This window comes from Columba livia, chromosome 1 (genome assembly GCF_036013475.1).
Source record: "Columba livia isolate bColLiv1 breed racing homer chromosome 1, bColLiv1.pat.W.v2, whole genome shotgun sequence".
NCBI lineage: Eukaryota > Metazoa > Chordata > Aves > Columbiformes > Columbidae > Columba > Columba livia.
In genome coordinates, this window is record NC_088602.1 from 105,912,729 (window position 1) to 105,929,000 (window position 16,272).

A 16,272-nucleotide genomic window follows, 5' to 3' on the forward strand; every position below is an offset into this window, starting at 1 on the left:
AAGATATACAGCACACTGTTTATGTCATATGTAAATCACAGCTGACATATCAGACTAGTTTTACATGCTCCTCACCTCCCTTCTTCTCTTGGGAAGGATCAGGAACAGGCTTTGGCTGAGACACACTACTCTGTAACAACCGTCTCGCTCTTAGGCAACTCTTTTTGCATGACACAGCATACATGCACAAATAATGAACCCAAGTATACCGGCAGAAGGATGTGGAGAACAGTTCAGAATGTAAGAAACCGCCTTGGGAGAGGGCTGCAGCTGCCAGAAAAAAACCCTAGCACAGCCTAGAAGAACCACTGTGAAAGCAGGCTGATGCCAGAACGGGTCAGATGCAAAATTCACTCCCCTGGCACGTGGTTGCCTCTGTTCACTCTCCAGTTCCCACAGGTTCCTGTGTATGCCATCAGAAAAACAAAATATTACTTAGTATTTCAGAGAGAACAAGACGCTTTCGTAAAGCACTTCTTAATGTTACTGATAACATATCCCTACCTAATAAATCTGCTATCTACTACAGCAGTATCAAATCATGTTTTAGACCTAAATTTAGTAATGACCTACAGCTCTTTAGCTGTAAGGATGCAAGGCTGGCTACTAATCCTAGCACTAGGATGGTATTAGTACTTTGCGTTTATTACCTACCCAAGTGAAGAAGTACATTGTTTTGGAAAAATTACGGCACTTTTATTTTTTAAATTGCTGATCAAGACCCGATCTCCAAAGTATCTAGATACCTAGAAATGCCTACAGGTGTTTAACCAATTTGTCAGAAGCGTTTCAGAATGTCTGTATGATTAGACCCACACATTCCGTGCATTTAGAAATGACTCTCTGGGCTATATTTCACCCCGGTGGTGGTATCAGGCTGGCACTTTGCAGAAGCTTACTTTCTCTTTTATGTTCACCCTCATGCCCCCAAACTAGATAACGCGTAAGTTTATCCATGTTCCTAGAACTCAGAGTTACAGAAATGATCTTCCAAAGCATGGAAGATGCAGACTTTGAAACAGGCACATTTAAGACTGTAGACTGGTCAGGTACTGGAAAAATCAGGAAGAACTATAGCTGACTCTCTCTCTTAAAATGGAGAAGCACTATACAAAAATTAATGTATTTAGTTGCAACACCATGTGAGGTAGTAGTACTTCACAAACAGAGAAACTGAGTACAGGAACTCCATCCAGTAGGTGGAATAAAGGAACATAAAACACAATGCCAAATCAGGAACAAAACTCAAGTTGCTTCAGCAAAGTTCAATTTGATTAGTGAAACAGTATTTACCTTTAAAATGCCCTTGAAGATATGAAACACAACAGAAAACAGGTTTTGAAAATGAACACAGTACTTTGTATAAAAACATGGAAAGTAACATGACTTGCTAAAGAATCTAGTATATAGAATACTTAGAACTATGTTCATTAGTACAAATTAAGAAGTTAAACCTAAATGGATGGAAGCATTAGCACCCTACAGTAAGTTTATTACATTATGTTTTCTCCTAAGGAGCCTGATTCAGGCTAGCTAAACAAAAGTGGTTTACATCTTTTTCCTCATCTCATGCTGAATCCTCCCCTCCAAACTATTCTCTTTGTAGCTTCTTCTAGATATTTCATAGTTCAAGATCATAACTAAATTCGCTCAACAGAACTTTGAAATAAGCAGCTTACTCCTACTGTGTAGAGAGCTCCCAGGTCACCCACACAGAGTTCCACAATAACAAACAGCTCCGTTTCAAATCAATCACATTCTTTTCATAAATCCATTCTAAAATAAAGTCAAAACCAGTACTGCCAGTTCAGGTCCGTTTTACTTGTAGTTTTTCTTCAGGGGTTTAAACAAAATTCCTTGTAATACTGGAAGTAATAAACTTGAGTCAGTCAATGCTGACATCCTTCTTACAAAGTGTAATACAGCTTGAAACCTAAAGTCAGAACCATACTAAGGAAGAAAGTTTTGGTTGTAAACAGCTGTCTGAACAAATCAAGATGTGCAGAAAGATGCGTCTTCAAGAAGAGTTTGGTTTTTTGCTTTTAATTCTTGCACTAGTTGAACAATCACTGCAGTCTTTTGTTACTCAGAAAAAAAAAATGTATGAACTGAAAATAAGCAATATTTTATTTCAATACCAGATTTATGGTCTGTGTGTTACACTGGGGCTGGCTTGCCTGATATTAAACAGATATGTCTGAAACACAAAATAATATAAATTAGACATGCCATGGGACATGTACAATTGATTTCTACCAATATGTGGATAATAAAACCCACTTCTACGCCAATTCTTTTACACTTTTAATGGTGATAGTGACTAGTATTTTAGTAAGAGGGTAAAATTCAATAAAATGTACAAGGACAGCCATACAACTCAAAGATAATGTTTGCACAGCTTCCAATTCCACTGTGAAAATATACCCCCTCCAAAATAGAAACAGGCACTTCATCTTTAAAAATGAAGCACTCTCTTTTGTTCTTCAGTCGTCATCAACAGTTGGCTTGATTGTTACTCCTCTTCTGATTTGACCCCAACCAATTAAACTGCAAAAAGAAAACCAGTTTATATTAATAGTCAGAAACGTCCAGAATAAATCAACGTGCTTCTGTCCTTCTTATGCCTTCAGTTCTCACATTTTGAATTTTCTCCATCTCTCTCCTACCCAAAATATCCTACAAGATCTACTACTGCTTAGTGGAAACAAGAATGAAGAAAGATGAAGGACAGAGAACATTAGTATGTTTGTAAACAGTTAAGGATGCATCTTTGAACACTAAACTAAAAATCTGAAAATTTTGTAACTTATGTATTGGTGGCCAGTAAATCTATTCACAGCTTGATCTCTTTAGCTATGCCTGCAGCGCTGCATTACTTTCAAACATAAATTAAAATGTTAAAAGTCAGACAAGATGACAGTAAGATCATGAACAGAGCTGTAACTCTCAATGAACACATAATCTATAAAAGGCAACTCAACTCTCAGGTAAGTTCTACTATTTCCAGTCAGCAACATTAAGGCCCCTTTTATAGGCCACTATTGCCTCTGAAAAACATGGTTGTAAAAATAAATTAAGATTATGTGCATTTCCACAATCAGCAAGCAGTCCATATTATTAACACAACTGCCTTTAAAACATTTCCAGTTTCTGGCACGGAGATACACTAAAACCACCTGTGCATCTCAGTTTTAATTTATTAAGCAGTAGAACCTGTCTCTGGCCACCAGAAAAAGAACTGGACTATATTAGCCCAGCACTTCCCACTTTTAGGACCATATCCACAGGTTATAATTAGTCCACCTTTGAATTCACAGTTCCTTGGAATCACTAGTATATCCTGTTTACTTGGCTATTTGCTGTTTAACCTCTGTGCTTCCATATATTTACTTTCTAATTTTTACTTCCTGTTTATCTCTTGCTTTTGCACTTTCTTCCATCTTTCAGTACTCCATTGCCTCAGGCTACAAGTTCCTTTTCACCATATCAGCTGCATATTATCTTTACTCCAACTGGATTTTATTATGCTGCTCTTCCCAGTTTCCCTCCTATCCCTTTTGTCAGCTTTCAGTCTCCATAATGTTGTTCTTTTGTCCTTTTAATACAGCATAGCAGGCAACTTTTTAATAACAACATGTTTACAGCAGGCTGCTGCTACTTGCCCACCAAACAAACCAGAGACAAGTGGAATTTTTGGAAAAATTTGGTCATGTATTTCATGTGTGAAGTAATCTACAGAAGCAACAAAAGACACATTAAAATTTACAGGCTGTCAGTCTATAGCTTAAAAAAAAGCATAATTTCCAATATAAATAGTTTCCTCTTCCTTCTGCTTCCCCTGACTTAATTTGTGTCTTTTTTTTCTGCGCCACCCCCCCCCCCCCGCTCTGTTCAACAGATGTTATATTTTCCTTGAGTTTTTTCAGGGAATAATCTCTAATTTGTCAGCTAACTCTGAAACAGCAAGCACTGAGTTCTCATCTATGCTTTCCTGTTGATCTGAAGAAGAAACACACAGCCATGGATACTTAAAGCTTAGTTCATTTCCATACAATAGAGAATTCTTGTATAAATGGCTATGTTTCCTTATACTTTCCCCTCATCCTACAAGAGCTGTGCAGGGTCAATGAATCTAAATACTGTTATGTTCTTATGATATTCATGTAGTCTTAATAGAACACATAATAGGTACAGTATGCATATTCTTACAAAGAGAAGTGTGGCACCAAATGTAAAAAACATCCAATTCTGCTCATTGTTTTCAGCCTCCAGATTTGCACTTGGCCATTTTATACTGGTAATTTGAAGGCGTCAATCCAGTTGATACTTTTTTGTTTCCTATCTACTCATAGTACAGAAAAGACTCAAATTGTAGAATGTCCTTCCCTCCATTCCCCTGCTATTACTTCAGGGTAGCACTAGAATTCACACACAGCTCCAGAGGTTGAATATCACCAACTTAGGTGTGTTTAAAGACAGGCTTTGGCTCAATATTACTAGAACTTTCAAACCATGCTGCTGCAATAGCCTACCGTTAAGCTTCATCACAGCATGGCAACAATCCATGAACCTCATATGTTTCCTTGTCTGTTAAGTAAGAGATACCTACCCACCATAATGCTTGTTTTAAAAGAGGCTAGAAACAAAATGAAGCATCCCACCGTAATGGTGTAAAGGTGTTAGAAGAATCTAAAGGAATTTTGTAAACTGACATTATACTTACCTATTCTAGAACAAAATGAGATCCATGTATTTTTTTGTTAATAATATAACAAGAGCGTACTCTACCAATTTAGCACCAACTTACCGCCAATGTTTCTCAACTCTTCGACTCAGGGCAATTTTTTCTCCCACTTCTGTGCACACTGGGTTAGTTAGCACGATTTTCCCCAAATCAGCCTTTACTGCACTGACTCTACCTCCAGTTGATAAGGATCCTATGTTTACCATTAAAACTTCATTCTTCGATAATTTTTGCACCTGAAGACAGACACACAAAACTATGAAACATAAGCTTTAGTATTTAAAAAAACCCACATTCCACAGACAATATTGAGTATCTCTTGTCACCTAGTTGCCACCAAAAAAAGATATAGCTGAGAAATGCAAGAATTATAAATATCCCCCCACACAAACCATGAACAACAGTGTCTGTTTACAAAGTTCATTCATGAAAGGACAAATATGTAAATATGTTGTGCATGTAGTACTGCAGGTTCTTAATATGATATACTTTCTTGGGATTTCTCTACATTTTCTATAAAACATACTGCAGATTGCATATACTGTATTAAAGGCACAGTCTCAGACAGCGCTACAAACTGGAATGTTATGCCATTCTTTTAAATAATCTGGATATTCTCATTTCCCTTATGCCTACATACATCAAAATGCTATCTCAAAAATAATTTCTTTCAGAGGACAGAGAGTGCTGAAGCACTTAACTTACTGTTGCATGAAGCAGTTTATAAATTTTAATGCTAACAGGGAAAACGGATCTTTTAGTTTGATTTGTGTAAAATGGACCATTGAACATGAGACTGTGGCATGCATCAAAGTTAGTTTATTTTCAACTAGTGTTTCAAAAATACTTAGCTTTAAAAGTTCTTCAGAGAGAGAACCTACAAAAAGCATGTAAGCAGGAAGTAGATCAGTATGTGTATAAAACTGATTTTTTCACAAATGAATAGGCTGTAGCAAAGGAAATCAACTACCAATATGTTCAGAATAAAACTTACCTTCAGGCCACAAAAGTACTTTATGTTACTTTAAACTACTCTAGTATGAATTACTCCCTTGAATAGCATTCTTCTATAATATTAAATATGCAGATAAGTTTTCTGACAAGAACACATGAACAGGGAGACAAAATTACTACAGAAATAAAAAAGTACATATTACTAAAACTTAGCACAAGAGAAATTGTGAAAAAAAACCTGAACAAACAAAAAAGGGGAACATACCTTTGCAGCTTTCTTGTCTCCTTCAGTGCGCACACCTAGTAGTCGTCTCAGCAAGAAATATGAAATTTCTAGCTCTGTAAATATTTCTGGCAGTGCTCCAACTGCACCAAGAACCTGGCCTACCATTCGGTCAGCTCGACACAAAGTTGGATCAATCTTAGTTCCAACACCTACAACACAACAAGGAAAGTCACAAGGAGTAATGGAAAGGTAGCTGTCACATTTGCATATTAAAGTATTTAAAGGAGATCTAAAACCAACAAACTGAGAATGTACTGGGAATTCCCTATTACCTGAACAGCACATGCAGAACATTGGCAAGACTGAGCTCTGTCTGAACAGATGAAGAAATATTCTACTGTTAAAGCTGGTGCAATTAACAATGCAAGTTGATCTGCATTGACCAGTGACATTCAGGAATTTTTTTTATTTATTAAATACATAATTTTCACACCTGTGTTGCCTCTCCCTAGGTATATGAATTATTTGAAATTACTCAAAGGCTTTTTTTTTTACTATGCTGAAAAGAATTGTTGAATGAAACCAAGTGTTTTCAATAAGCATGAATAAATAAATCTTTTCATAAGATAAAATTCTTACCTATAAGACCGCCAGGAGCAGCATACTGTAGATCATTATGTTCGGCAAAGAGTGACACAATTTTGGAAAAAATTGGCTTGCACATGAGTTTTCCTTCACTGTCCTTGGACACAATACCAGGCCGAACCTCAATTTCCTGACCCACCTAATTACAAAAGTGAAAAAGTGATTAACTGATTGTTTCACAGGAACATAAAGCTAACAACTAGTCACAGATAAGACCTACTTATCTCAGGATCTACTGTTTATACAAGTCTTTGGTTCTGGGCTACTGTAGAAGTTCTAGGACTTATGTTGCTCTGTATCTTGTAGCCAACGTAACAATTGATTTTCTCTCCAATACAATTTCCAAAACTGCTTTACCAGATAATATTTTTGACATTAATTCCAGTATTTAAATTTGTTTATTTTTTAAATGAAATTTTATTTAGAAATGTTACAGCACTGAGAAAAATTGAATTAATTCAATCAGTGTAACTGATCAGCAGCAATAAAGTGCAAGACAAAGAAAACTCACGTTGTATAAATGTTTGAAAATGAAGTTTCCTTTCTAATCTAACAGAGCAACTTTTAAAGTTTCCATCTATTTACAGTAACCCACAAGGAAAATAAAAAAATCAAAACATACTGAATACTTAAATGGAGAAGTGGGACCTGTGGGAAGCCCCCCACACACTCCAGAGATATCTTTGAAGTGCTTTTGCTCCCCTCTTTCCCCCCAGTAATTCAGCAACTAAAAGTGGTAAGACTGAAAAAAAATTATCTCCCTTAATTTTTGTAAGCAATCAAATCAGTATCATTCTTAGCAAAAGTTAAGACTGTGGTATCAAAGATACATTATTAAAAAAAACCCAGTGTTTCTTCTTCTGGTATTTTAAAATAATAAAGTAAAAATGAGGCAGAGACAGAAAGGATAGGTGCCATCTGACTGTATTCTGGTTTAAAAAGACATACAATTACACAGATTCATTCTGTACTATGCAGACAAAAACTCTACTCACTATTATCACTACAAATCTCCAGAAAAAAAAGAGGGAAAAGGTTACCTTTAAAACACCCTTTAGAATACTGCCACCAGCTACACCCCCCTTAAGGTCATCAACTTCACAGCCAGGCTTGTTGACGTCAAAAGATCTAATTACTGAAAAGAAGAGACCATAACCAAGTCTATATTTAAGATCATGTTTTTAAATGATTAGTGCCTTTCTTTAGCAACTTTGCTTCCCTATCCTTATTAAGGTATACACATATTTATAAATATAAAAACATAATTCAGGGATAACACTAAAATATTATTAATATTTTAGTCTGAAATTTTAAGTATATCGTTGATTTTGTTCTCAAAACCATTTAAGCTGCTCATATACATAAATGGCTTTAAAAATTGCTTTTGCAGAGCAAAAATTAAGTTAAATATCAGTATCTGAAAAAGAAAGTAATGATCAACTAGATTTAAAAAAATCTTCAATATTCACAATGTCAGCTGTGAATATTGTAACATTGTTTTAATGTAGTCAATTTTTATGCATTCTGAATATGTGTTTTCTAGGTCTCCCATGGTCTGTGTAGGAAAAAAAGCAAACAAATGGATTCATTCTAGCAGAACTGAATTTCAAAATACACTAGACAAAATCGGAGACCTTTAGGAGATGACTAACACAGAAAATCTCATCAGGCTAACTGTACAATTTCCTTGGACATACTTTAATTTTCAAATTCACCAGTTTGTTAGTACTTTGTTAAATCAAATTTAAATTCATAGTGACTAAAAGAGTGTTTTAAGATATAGGTAAGTTTCTCATCTTTATGGCATTTTAGTGCTGTCATACACATATAATATGCACAAAAATCAGCAATCACCTCAAATAGATTTAACGATAACAATTAGCTATGAACAAACAATACAGCTCTCAGAAAATATCCAAGTTTTAAAAGCATATTAAACGCTCCTTTTAAACCCACCTCTTTAGCGCATTCAGCAAAGTGCAGAAACGTAGTAAATGGTTAGCCAAAAAAACCCAGACCTAAGCGTTTACATACCAATAAGCCTTGGCTCAGATGTGAAGTCTCGCAAGGGGACTGGAATTTTCTTCACTATATACTCGCAAACTACCTCAATGTTGTATTTCAGCTGGGCTGAGATTGGAATTATTGGAGCTCCTTCGGCAACTGTGCCTAAACCAACATCAAGTTTAACAAAGACTTAATACAGATTTACAACAACATTACCAAGTGTTCTGTCATTGTTAAAATTACTAATGAATTTCAAGGCACATTTTATATATATTTCCCAAAGCAGTATCAGAGAATTTAGCCTTCCCTTCAGTATTTTAGCTCAAACCAGCCAGACCTACTTTTCAAGGCAGTTGGTGTGTACTGAAGAGTTTTACAGTTTCTCTCTGAACATTGTGCAAGATAACCTTCTGCTCTAAGGAAGAATTCACTTCTTACATCGTGATCAGAAATACTCTTAAGATAATTTCGGAGAGATCAGATATCTCAGTGTTGGATACATCGGTACTCATTTTACAGTCAAATCCCATTCTGACAAACTAAAATTCCTATCAATTTAATGATCCAGGTTTTCTAAGTTTTGCAATACAAATACATAATTTAGAAATATTCTAATTATGGAAGGATTAATTTAGTTATCAAGGCTTGTTAAATATTATTAGTTTTAACTGTATCTATGTTGTCACAAAGAACTCCAGGTTTACTTACCAAGCCACCCTGACATAGCTGTTATGAACAGCTTATGTAAGGCAATGATTTCCAACTCAAAAAAAAAAAAAAAGAAAAAAAGAAAAGGAAAGAGACCTATTGGCTACTCTTATTGGTGACAATCTAGCTCTGCAGCTTTTCACAAACCACAGCTGAAGGAGATAAGCAGGGAAAACAGTGGAAGCTCCTAGGAATGATGAAATTCAAAGCAATGTACTAAAGTTAAGCAGAACTTTATGGAGACAGTAAGATAATCCTGTCTGAACTGGACTTACAGACAGAGAGAGCCAATAAACCATCTTTTGTGATTAAAGTAACTGACGCATTTATAACTACAAGGTGTCCCAACAAGTACTGCTTCATTTTCTCCTCCACTGCGGTAAAATCACAGTATAACCCCTAGCAAAGAAACAATCCAAGAAGAGACAATACGAAGAAGGAACCACAAATTCAGTGAAAGCTACTAGACAGGAACTATTGCTATTAGTTTTACATCAAGAACTCTGACCAACAGCCATAATATCATTGTATGTAAGCAGCCTGAAACAGGTAAGAATCAACTCCAAAAGTCTATTTTTCTACATTAACAGACTATGTACAGCAGCATCTAATTAAGAGAAGCTTTTCTGTAAACGTATAGAAAACCACTCTGTCCATGCCCTAACACTGAAGAAATTCCATCACTAACTGGATTTCTGCTGTTGAAAACTTACCTTGTACAAATGCAAGAATCTGTTCATACTGTTCTTTAGCCTGACTCTCCTTCACCAAATCAATCTTATTCTGTAGAATCAAAATATGTTTCAGTTTCATGATTTCTATAGCAGCTAGATGTTCTGAGGTCTGGGGCTGAGGGCATGACTCATTACCAGCTGAAAGAAGAAAAGTGACTGCAATATAGAAACTATAAAGACAGACAAAACTCATATGGTTAGGACATCTACTTTCCATTTTATCTTCATGAAAAAAAAAAGACAATTACCTCTCAGTAAGCTACATGTGAAACATCCAAGTTAATAGGCACCACTCCTCCCCAGAACTGCTGGCTATAGCATCCATGCTATATATGACAGATGAGAGGTTGCCAGAGTGGCTCCGCATTCTACTTGCTCCCAGAAACACACATCTAAAATTTCTAAAGATACTGAGAGCTAACTTGCATCTACTTGACTTATTCCATCTTTTAGGTCTTCAGACATCTCACTACAGACTGTAGCATAATGGACAACTGGCCTTTCAAAAAATACATTAACATTCTATGGCATTTTCTTATCACTAAATCCATAAAAATGCCAAGATCTTCAAACTCTACAGTACACACACTAAATATATCAAGTATGTGAACAAAGCAGTTATCTGCATGGTTTGGATTTCAGCCATCCAAGAAGCCAACTTCGGCCTGATGTGCCATTATGGTGGTTATCTCACCTGAAGTTTGGTCTATCACACTTTCTAGATCTAAACAGGCAGAAGGAGTGACAGCTCATCAGCTATCTCAGACTATTTAAACTACAATATCTGAAGCTATTTTTCTTATTTGTTGACATGCCCTATCTAGGTAAGATAATTACTATTTATCACTGCAGAGCACTAAATGGTTCCATAGACATACAAAAATCAGTTTTACTTACTTCCTATTGGTTGCAAATCAGAACAAAAAATTGTCTGAATCAACATAAATCTCCTGTACATTGATTTGGGGCATTTTCATCTCAGTTTACTGTTGTACTGACGTTTCTGGACTCTCCTTTATGGCAAAGGCTAATCTACTCCCATAAAATAATATAAACTTTACAGTACTATACAACTACAAGGTTTCATCTTACCTAACCTTCTATTGATTGGGGCAGCTACCAGACTAATGTATAGCAATGTTTAAGAAAAACAGCTTGTTAGGGTACATTTTCATTGTAATATTACTTTATTTTCTTAAACATATATCAAAAGCATCCATTTGTTTTAATCACTCATCCCACTCCACTAAATTAAAAAACCCATATAAAATTGCTGCACAATATTAAAAAACAGAGTTCTGCTTTTGTGTAGCAATCATTACCTATCAACAGTAAAGCTGCATCCATTACTGCTGCACCGTTCAGCATAGTAGCCATCAAAATATCATGCCCAGGACAATCCACAAAGGAGACATGCCTGTTGTAGAGGAAGGTTAAAAAGAAATCCAAAAGCCAATTATCAACAATTTCTCTGACTGATTCATGTGAGTGGCTAGGCAGACACAAATTTAAAAGCATTTTTAAAATATCTAGATACACAAACATTTCAAGATAGATGCTGAGAATACCTTAAAAGTATTTTCAAAAACATTCTAAAGGAACACAAAACACAAAAACCACTGAATAGTTTTTCTGAGTTTTAAGATTCAATACCATATATCCCTATTAGGTACTACTTTAATATTTCACTAATTTATTTGTAAATTACACTAGATTTAAATGTACCATAATAAAAACAAAACAACAAAAAACACCAAACAAACACCACACAGGACTTCTCTTCTATCTTTTAAAAGATGTCTCCCATTCTCCAATTTCAGAAAATTTTATGTCTTTAATTACAGAGTTATAATTGCACTTCACTTCAAAGATTTATCTACAGAGACAGTGTTGCAGCCCTTAGTTCCAACCTTATGATTTTCTTGTGCAGACCATAATAGTCAATTCACTACATTCCTGTTTGAAACTATTCAGTGAAGTATCTTTGTTTCCTGGCAGCATGCCACCAAAAAGCAAGAGACTAATCTGCTGCTTCACTGACAATGTTAAAAATCTACTATAAGCAAACAAACAGTAAGATAAAGAAAGCTTAACCAATAGTTTAACAATGGCTGCATGACGGTCACACTCCAACAGAAATTATTGTGAGAAAAAGTGCTCTACTGGGAATCTGAGGAGAGGAAGGAAATACGTGACTACATCACTATATGTGTTCTATACATAAGCATGGACTAGGAATCTTGTCATCCAACAGTCTTTGTGACTACTCTCATTTGAGCAATCATTCTAAAGACCCGTGTAAGAACTGTTGTGGTTACTATGCTTGCATAATTACCATGCTGTGCTTCCAGTCACAGGCCTGATTTCACATCAAGCACCAGACTTCCATATATTCATTTTAAGAACTTGGAAAAGTTTTCTGCCTCTAGGAAAGAAAAGTTCAACAAAGTTCACCCTCCAGAAAGGGATTTTAAAGATGTATTTGTGAGGTCCACATTAGTTCTCATACTAGTGGATGTAAAATGTACTTACATTAATAGCAGAAAAAAATCAGTTCAGAGTCCTGTGAATACCCAAGGACAGAAAACACAGCCGTGCTCTACCATGGACTGTGTATCACAACTAATGAAAACAAGGCGGTTTAGGTGATACCTTAGTTTAGGGGTGCCCAGCACCTAAGAACATGTGGTCTGCCATAACAACTCATTCATTTTACAGCTCAATCCTGACTATTTTCTGTTATGTAAAAGGAAGTAAACTCAATTTACACCATTCATTTTACAGCAGTTACCTGACTAGTTTAAAGTTCCCTTTGGTGCCAGGAATATCTGTAGGGAACTCATCTGGAGTGCTACTTCCACAGGATCGGTAACACTCTGGCCGGGAACAGCTTGGGTCATCCAGCTTATAAATCTGTAAGTTGTTTTTAAAAATTGAGAAAAAGTTTAATTCATCAAAGGTTAGTCACCTATAAGCTTACATCCACCCTGAAATATATGAACAACATATTTGGTAGATTTCCAGTAATGACTCACCTTTGCATTAGCATAACCCAGCTTGATTGTGATATTTCTTTCCAGTTCGTTTTTAAATCTGACAGTATGAACTCCAGATATAGCTTTGACTACTGTCGACTTTCCATGGGCTACATGACCAATTGTACCTATGTTTTAAGAGCAAATGTTTGTCAATAAACCTGTATTTAAATTCTATGCAATGTTTCATTATGATCAACACGTAATTACCCCAAACTCTCTGTAACCACTAAGTCCAGAGCTCCCATCAGAAGCATGTATGAGTTTCATCATCATTTTTGTTCAAACAAGCGAGATTCTAAATTGAGGTCCCAATGGACAGATTTTGCATTTTTATTAAACTCATTTCAGTGCTTAACTTTAAGGTAAAATAAACTTTGCTTTAGCAACTATTCCCCATGTCATTCAACAGTGTTCTTTTCAAGTTAAAAGGGTTCGACAAGTCTCTTCCTGCGCCTTGTTGAGTCTGTTTCAGTAAGAATTTCTTAAAAATGTTCTCACATAGGTACCATATGCTACTGAATAAGCACCAGAAAGAGTCACATTAATGCACCCCTCTTTTTTAGAAGTTGGATTTTACCTATATTAATTGTTGCTTGTCTGCTGATGACTTCTGGTGAAAGAGGCGTCAACTTGGTAACATCCTGTATGAGGGAGATTTTAGAATTTATTTATCTTGTATCTAAATGTTTAGAGTGCTATATGTATTTCCTTAAAAATTATCCAGTAGTTCTATTCAACAAAATCCAACCAAGCTCATTAAAATAATTCTAGATATGCGTTCTAGTCTTTTAAGTATGTGAAATAGGACAAAAACCCAACAAAATTCTAATTGTAAATCAGTAGAAGTTGCAAATCAAATCACCGATCATAAATTGGTATCGGCTGCAAGGTATTAACGATGGAAGTAAACAAAACAAAAAACCTCAAAAGAAGCTCCAATACACAGAAAAAAAACCCACCTACCCCCACACTTATATTACACATAACAGACAAATTCAAATTAACTTTCCGTGGGCTACACAGTGAGCTGCACGTACGTTTTAAAAACAAAAGTTTGACAATAAACAATTGTTTACCTGGTATAAGGTCTCATTACAGTTGATATATAATTACAACTAACACTTTGGAGTCAGTGGGTCCAGAGAATTCATTAATGCAATGGATTTTTTTTTAATGGCTACTTTCTCCTCAAATACTATTATTGCTCCTCTAGGTACCATAAAAAAAATCTGCTGTCCTAAACAGACTGTTGCATGAACATACTGGTAGCACCTGGCAAATCACAACATTTACAAATACATTCCATATAGCTAAAAAGATGACTCTGAAAGAGTCGTTTTGGTTTTTTTTCGACACATGTTGGACAAATGTTGAAATCCACTGTAATGTTCCTCTGTACTACTTTTGAAACTATTTACAGTTATTTTCCATCCTGCACAAATTTGCATGGATGAGCTGCTTAGTTCAAACAAAGATTCAAGATGCCAAAAGAATCCTCAGTGCAGTATAGGATATAAGTATTTTGCTAAGGTACAAATAACACACACACATTAATTTACCTTAAATCATGTATTATTTACACTGTTACATGCAGGTTCTGTGCATAACAGTATTATTTGACACAATTTGTGTAAAAATGTAAGCTCACTCATTCTATTCTCCAGTATTACATGAACAAAATGCTCATGTTCAATACAAAACAAGGTTTGTCCAGCTAACACAGGCAATTAATTTTTTATTTCTTGTATATCTAACTTTAAATGACTACACACAACAAAGTCAACGATGGAAAATGACCTGCAGATGGCATCATCTAGTAGGGTGACAAGCATGATGCAAATCCTGCCATCAGGAGAAATTCTCCTGGTGCACACAATTATGCACACATGCAATTTTTTCTTCAAGACTAGCATAAGGCTAAGTTCAGCTCTAAGCTCCAGCCAGCTGTAAGTATTCAAGAGCCAACTGAAACGTATAGTATAGGTCTTAAAGGTAATTCCTGCTGACCTTCCAAATACGCCTATACGTGCTCTTTCTCACTGGCAAACGCTATGGTCAACACCGATAGTTAGTGAAGAAACTTCTAAAAATTACTAATATGCTTCCCTAACAAATATCAACATGCTTAGCTATAACACAAAAAGAATTATTGTACTCAAAGCCCACAAATATAAAAAAATTATTATTTTAAAGACATACGGCCCTTCTAGTTTACTTAACACCAGAGGCAGCAATATGACCTTCCGCTGCTTTTGTCTGCATATATGTGTAATAAACAAGACAGCTCAGGCAACATATTTAATAGGCAAGACTACCACAGCAAGAGACCACTGCAACTGACTTGCTCGGTAGGCAAGAAAATTTTCTAGGTAGGCCAACCAAGACAGGGCTGGCAGCCAATCCATCGAGCCTGCTGGGGAATCGAACACCAATTTATAACTGTACTTTGGGAAGAGAAGAGCCTTTAACATCGCTAAAACAGGACAGCCCCTATGAGGAAGAAACTGCACGTCTCCACCACTGTCACACAAAGACTTCGCTCGCAAAGCCGGGACGCCAACTCGCTGAGTTTTAGACTCATCTCACCAGCAAGCGAAGCGCCTCATCCAACTAAACCAAACCCGCAGCGACCTGCCTAACCTGCTCCCAGCGCCGCCGCTCTGCCCGCAGCCGCTTTCAGCCACCCCATCCCTCGGACCCAGAGAGCTGCAACTCGGTCCCCACAGCACCGCCGCCTTCCGCGCCCCCTCAGACCTCCCCGGCTCCAACGGCCACAGCGGGGCCTGGAAGGAGGCACGGATCCCCTCAGCCTCCCAGCGCCGCCGCCCGCCCACACCCCCATCCTCAGCGCCCCTCCCCGGCTCCACCACCCGCATCCGCTGCTCCTCAGTGTCCGCGGCCACCTGCCCCCGTCCCCTGGGCGCCCGCCAGGCGGGTCTCACCAAGGTAGCGAGGTCCTGCCGGCTGAGGTGCGGCTGCCCCAGAGTCACTCCCGCCTCATCCCCCGCCATCTTGGCCCGAAGAGGAAGTGAGGAGGCTCGCACGGCCGCCTGACCCTCGGCTCCTCTCGGTGCCGCCAGCGGCGGCGTGCAGACCGGCACCAGACGGCCAGAGGACAGGCGTCCGGCTCACAGACCCGCCGCGCTGGGCGGTGCGGGGCCGCTACCAGCCCCACCGCGGGGCGGAAGCGGCTCAGGCGCGCTACGGGCCAGCCCC

At 37.3% G+C, this 16,272-nt stretch overlaps 1 protein-coding gene across 1 annotated transcript; it reads right to left on the minus strand.

Annotated features, from left to right (window-relative positions):
- Positions 1–2,027: 2,027 nt before the first annotated feature.
- On the minus strand, positions 2,028–16,252 carry EIF2S3 (eukaryotic translation initiation factor 2 subunit gamma). The gene is made up of 12 exons (XM_065071036.1): positions 15,999–16,252; positions 13,634–13,697; positions 13,054–13,181; positions 12,810–12,931; positions 11,341–11,435; positions 9,998–10,156; positions 8,604–8,738; positions 7,610–7,704; positions 6,564–6,708; positions 5,964–6,133; positions 4,808–4,980; positions 2,028–2,547 (listed from the first exon to the last, which is right to left on the minus strand). The coding sequence occupies exons 1-12, from the start codon at positions 16,065–16,067 to the stop codon at positions 2,484–2,486; spliced, it is 1,419 nt and encodes a 472-aa protein (XP_064927108.1). The 5' UTR covers positions 16,068–16,252; the 3' UTR covers positions 2,028–2,483.
- Positions 16,253–16,272: the final 20 nt, after the last annotated feature.

What these genes read in the sequence shown, in the direction of transcription:
- EIF2S3 (XM_065071036.1), bottom strand. Translation starts at nt 16,067, where the DNA reads ATGGCGGGGGATGAGGCGGGAGTGACTCTGGGGCAGCCGCACCTCAGC. An exon ending in ATCTGAGCCAAGGCTTATTG is followed by an intron (nt 7,705 to 8,603) that starts GTATGTAAACGC and finishes TCTTCTTTTCAG; the next exon opens with TAATTAGATCTTTTGACGTC. An exon ending in GAGACAAGAAAGCTGCAAAG is followed by an intron (nt 4,981 to 5,963) that starts GTATGTTCCCCT and finishes GTCTGTCTTCAG; the next exon opens with GTGCAAAAATTATCGAAGAA.